Here is a 5,763-nt window from a genome sequence, read left to right as displayed (position 1 = left end):
AATTACATAGAGACCAGAACATACCCCCTAAATTACATAGAGACCAGAACATACCCCCTAAATTACATAGAGACCAGAACATACCCCCTAAATTACATAGAGACCAGAACATACCCCCTAAATTACATAGAGACCAGAACATACCCCCTAAATTACATAGAGACCAGAACATACCCCCTAAATTACATAGAGACCAGAACATACCCCCTAAATTACATAGAGACCAGAACATACCCCCTAAATTACATAGAGACCAGAACATACCCCCTAAATTACATAGAGACCAGAACATACCCCCTAAATTACATAGAGACCAGAACATACCCCCTAAATTACATAGAGACCAGAACATACCCCCTAAATTACATAGAGACCAGAACATACCCCCTCAATTACATAGAGACCAGAACATACCCCCTAAATTACATAGAGACCAAAACATACCCTCTGCTGTAGGACTTGCCGTCCACCTGTATCAGCAGGACCCGTCCCTGTCTGTCCACACCAACAGCTGTCCTCGCCGACACTATGTTTGTGAATGTCTCCAAAGACCCTACACATACAATTCATTTAACAAATGTAGAAGATCTTTAGCTGATAAACTTTGAAAGAAACATTGAACAGTAAGAGGTAGCCCCACGCTGTGGTATTAAAATGTTATTGGGCTATGAAGAGAAAGATAATTCAAATGTGTTTTCATTGTAAAACCTCAAGTTGTAGACGGTGGTTATGACCAAATAACTTGTAATTTTCTAACAACCAATTTCTGGGCTATGCGTCACACATGGACTGGGTTGATCATTTGTGACCAGGCCCCGAAATCATGAAATGGTCTTAAGTCTGAAATTGTATTAAGTTTTGACTTAACCAATCACAATTAACATCATGAAAAGTGACGTCATACTCATACATGATTGAATAAGCAAAATCTTAAGACAACAATTGTTTCATGATCCTGGAGCTAGGTGGCTCAATTGGTAGAGCATCCCTTTTGGATTACTTTCTCATATATTTAAAATATGCCGACAATTTTTCTCTTCTATGATAGAAAAAATACATGTCATTACCTGTTTCCTGCATATCTGCACATTCTATATTTAGACTTTCCCGGACATAAACTTCTCCATTGCGGACAAGCCAGATCACACCTCCAACCAACTGGAGAAAATCATCTGCGACCAGGTCTATCTCAGACAAGTACCTTTTACAAAAGAAACAGTGTCAATTAGAGCCCAAATTAATCAAAACCTACCTTATCTGGTTCTCATTTAAACACCTACAATCTTATCGAAGATCCAATTTATTCAAGTTAAGAGAAGATTTTATTGTAGTATACATCTTTTTAATGATTCATCGTAACTAAAATCAAACATCTACATATATACAGCATGACATGTGATGTTGTCAACAAATGACTGAAAACATTAACAATTGCATGGTTTTCATTATTTTTGTAGTAACAGGCACCTTTAAATGGATAAATGCAAATGCCAAAAAAAATGATAAGACTGTCGGTATACTCACCCAAAAAAGATTTCACCATTAGCTTTAATTCCAAAATGGGCATTTTGTATTCCCCCAGAATCCTGTATCAACCTTCCATTGCTTACAACATTACCTGTAGTTAATCAAGCTTTATTCAGATCAATGAACTTCAATTAAAAAAAAAAACTTTGTCAGCAAAAAAAAAATACCTTAGCAATTTAATCTCTTAATCTGTACCTTTTATATTATGGCATACAATTGTCTGTTATTGACAGCTCATAATAATGTCTTTTTAATATCAGAATAAATTGTTGGCCATATTTTCAGTGCCTCTGCTCTACTGAAGAGATAACTACTCAGGAGTAAAACTCATCAACCAAAGCCATTGGTAAACCACAACCCAGTGCTGTACCAATCAAGCTCAACAGATTTCCCCTTTAGGAGGATTTACTTCTGATTATTCTGTACTAATAAGCATTATAGTATTGACTGTTATATATTATACAGATATGTAGTATATAAACAATGTAATTTTACAAAGCAATATCATTTTGGTTTAATTCAACTTTTTATATGCTTCAAAAAGCAGGCTGTAAGCTAATAATTATAACCAGTGCCTTGTGATGACCATTTCCTTGTGTGATATAAATATGACAGGTCTAATTTCAAACGAAGTAGTCTGAAGAGTTGCCTTGCCTCAACATATATATACACAATTCATAACTTTTATTTTCTCATCAATCAAGAGAACTTCATCAAAAGCCTGACTGATGATGCTTACAGATCTACTTATTATGGGTTCTAATTTTACAAAATTAAATAAAAAATAAAAGTACTATATTCATTTATTATTTCTGGTATATAACATTTCTTTCAGTAATTGTTTTTTATGGAAATACTTCAACCTCTTTGATACTGAAAGAGTAGACAGAATGCTTTCCTTCAAATAGAAGTATATTGCTCATGTTCTCCCCTTCAGCAAAAGGCCCTAATCTAAAGTCATACAGACACTAGCTGGTACAACCAAAAGTTAAAGGTAAGCTTATAAGGTTAAGGATGTATCATAGATATCACAATAAGGGCATAAATCATCCTCAATATCCAGGGGTTATGCTCACTTTCGCTCTCTACACCCCTGGAATATATATATATATATATCATATATATCATAGCAAAATTGAAGGAACGAAGATAGCTGTTTGATTGGTCGCAGGTAAAAAAATAACCTATCGCTAGGCTGATACCCATCCTTTAAAGATAACAAAAGAGAGATGCCCGACTTCAAAGCATATCAACTTTTACTGTTACGTGACCGCAAGATTCTTTTGATGTATATCAAAGGATCAAACTAGTCTACTTGTCTCATCAACAAGGTGGCGCACACTGAGCCTTCAATTTTGCTATGACATATTCCAGGGGTGCAGAGAGCGAAAGTGAGCGTAACCCCTGGATATCGAGGATGGGCATAAATATGATATAGGCCATAAATTATGACCGTTAGCTACTCAACTAGGTACAACTCATATTAGATCAAGAGTTCTGAGTTTAGAACTCAAGACTGCCATGTTGGTTTACAATTGTTCTTGTCATTTTTTCCACATCGACTCAATAAAGTGACTGCTACACACAGGCCCATCTCGACGTAAAACAACAATTAAAGGAGAAAGGCAACTTGTTCTCACAAGTTGTGCTAAGTTAACCTTTTCAGACTAATTAAAACATGCATATGTAGTCCGATCTTCCAAAATAGTTCTGCAAATTCAAATAAGGACTACAAATCCGTGTTTCAAAGTTCAATAAACAAAGATGAAAGAGAGACATCTGATTCCACGGAATTCTTGATTTAAGTAGAAAGCTTATAGTGTCTCTGTAATGTATCATTAGTTCTGAGGCAGTACAATTTTTGCATTTTCTACAGTATGGTGAATTCACAAATCAAACAGGACAGTGAACATTTTCAATCAAATAAGTGGGAAACCACTCCCCAAAATTAATAACAACATGTATGTATTCAACATGGAGTAAATTAGCTTATAAGCATTACGCTGTAAAATATATTTATAGTAATAGTATATGTGTGCTGTAATTTTAAACAAAATATTTTTAGAGGACTTACCAAGACATGATCCTGATGTTGTATTAAAAAGTCCTGCATTGATTGCTACCATACAGTTCATCTGTTCTGCACTCTTGGTTACAGTAGCTCTATCACCTGTGTTACCATCATGACAACCTCCTTGTGTTAATGGTTCCAGTACTGACAGAGTCTTTAACGGGTTATTCACTACAGTATAATGAATAAATACATTTTTACTGTTATAGAAAGGTCCAATGTCTTCAAATGTAAAACGCGACTCAAACAAAGGAAGTTGAAGATCTTTGTCGTGAAAATCCCTTGCTACCACTGTTGATGATGTCATATTGCCGTATTTGACGTGCTGACATTCTCGTGTGTTTCTGTGGTGATTGTATCCTTCTGGCCGAAGGCTGTGTGTTTCCCAGTAAGTCTCCAGAACTGTGTCTAACATATCCACGTCTGCACTCTGAATATGGGTATCTTGTTTGGGGTTTTGTGTACATGATAAACTAAAATGAAATAAAAACAAGAAAGTTTTAAAACACATCAACAACAAAAATCACTAAATTATTTTCTATTTTGAATTCCCATTTCATTTCTGATTTCATCATTATGTATTCCCATTTTATTTCTTAATTCATCATACATGTATCTGAAAACAGTAGTTACAAGTTCAAGTCAATGAGGTTTATCAAGACAAAAAACATACACAGAAATGTACAATGTCAGCCAACAGTAAAATAGACTGTCAGTCACTTAATGGTTTTATGCATGAAGATAGAATGGATACCTGCATAGACAGCTGGGCAAGTCTTGTTGATATGGGGGCTTGCTAACAAATTGCTTTCCCATGCCTTCCGCCAGTAAAATACAAACTTTTTGTCTACTCCCCAACCCTTCGAGACATATGAGTATCATGTCTATTGCATTAATTTGGACTTAAGATTTATTTGCTATGTATCATATCTAAACCAATTAATATATATGTTACTACATAAATGTCATCTCCAAGGACACATGTACGTTACCACTATTGCACTCATACCTATGAGTTCTGTCGCAGGTTCCGGGAAAAGAAGAAGGAAAGAGATGGTATGACTACAGCCCCCCAAATTTGTGACTGGTCACGGAGGAGTACCAGAAACTCAACAAAAGTATATTGCGTATTATATTATATTATATTATTCAAATTTTTCTTTCTACGCTATTATCATCGGAGGACCTTGCTTCTGTGCTACACACCTGTTTCTGTGCCTCAAAATACTGGCCAGGCATTAATGCTGCGCACATGCCGCAATTTTTAATGTCATCACTTTTGGGGTAGTAAAGGTTAACATATAGGCCCACCTCTGCAATAACATTACAGAAAATGAGGAAAAAAAGCAAGTAAGTTCACACTATTTTACCCAAATACATGTACAAGAGCAGCTTTTCCACTGCTACATGTACCTTTTTATTTGGTTAGAAAACAACATAAATACACAACGTCATGTACATGGAAAAGGTAAAAAAAAATCTATCATTTTATTTGCCACAACACATCATGATCTGCTCAACCAAATCGTGTGACTGTTGCATTGTATTGTTAAACTAAATATCCAGCATCTCTACAGGCAGCACCAAAAAGTATGGGTATAGTGTCCTTATTTGTTTTTCTGTGAATTTCGTTTTCTATTCTAAATAGTAATTTAAGTCCATTATATGCAGAACATTTTGCTGTGACTAAAAGCATAGCAGATACAAAAATCAAAATAATTTTGTCCACAATTTTTCACAATATACGACAGAACAAAATATGATTATAAATTGTCAACTTAAATGAAGTGCATGAGTGCTAACAGACTTTCCAGGTAACATTAAACATTGCTGATAAACGTAAAGCACATTGCTATTTTATACTAATTACTGTATTCGGTCAATTTCACACCTTAACACCCAATGCTACATCTGTTGACATCTACTGGCAGTCAGTACTAAAAATAATTGCTTTGAAAACAAGAGGCCCAAGGGCCTTAGCGGTCACCTGAGTTATATCATAGGTACTGGTAGCTTTATTTTATTGTTTAGATGTGATGTGGAAATCAGCATGTAAACTAAGTGAAATACAATACTTGTCATGTCATCAAAGGATAAGAATTTGAAAATATTGGTAAATGTTCCCTTTGGGGCCCCGCCCTAGCCCCTGGGGATGGGGCAGGAAT

The 5,763-nt window shown here is 35.3% G+C and overlaps 1 protein-coding gene across 1 annotated transcript in view; it reads right to left on the bottom strand.

The window, feature by feature from the left end:
• The window catches only part of LOC110446255 (N-acetylglucosamine-1-phosphodiester alpha-N-acetylglucosaminidase-like), a 31,394-nt gene that overhangs the window by 22,726 nt on the left and 2,905 nt on the right, over window positions 1-5,763 (bottom strand). The window contains exons 2-5 of the mRNA XM_021491299.1: window positions 3,602-4,071; window positions 1,525-1,618; window positions 1,068-1,201; window positions 445-553 (exon numbers count right to left, since the gene is read on the bottom strand). Coding sequence (XP_021346974.1) covers window positions 445-553; window positions 1,068-1,201; window positions 1,525-1,618; window positions 3,602-4,071 — 807 coding nt within the window. The remainder of the gene's footprint in view (window positions 1-444; window positions 554-1,067; window positions 1,202-1,524; window positions 1,619-3,601; window positions 4,072-5,763) is intronic.

The sequence above is a fragment of the Mizuhopecten yessoensis genome, unplaced genomic scaffold (assembly GCF_002113885.1).
Source record: "Mizuhopecten yessoensis strain PY_sf001 unplaced genomic scaffold, ASM211388v2 scaffold2671, whole genome shotgun sequence".
NCBI lineage: Eukaryota > Metazoa > Mollusca > Bivalvia > Pectinida > Pectinidae > Mizuhopecten > Mizuhopecten yessoensis.
This window is presented reverse-complemented; position numbering and strand designations above follow the sequence as displayed.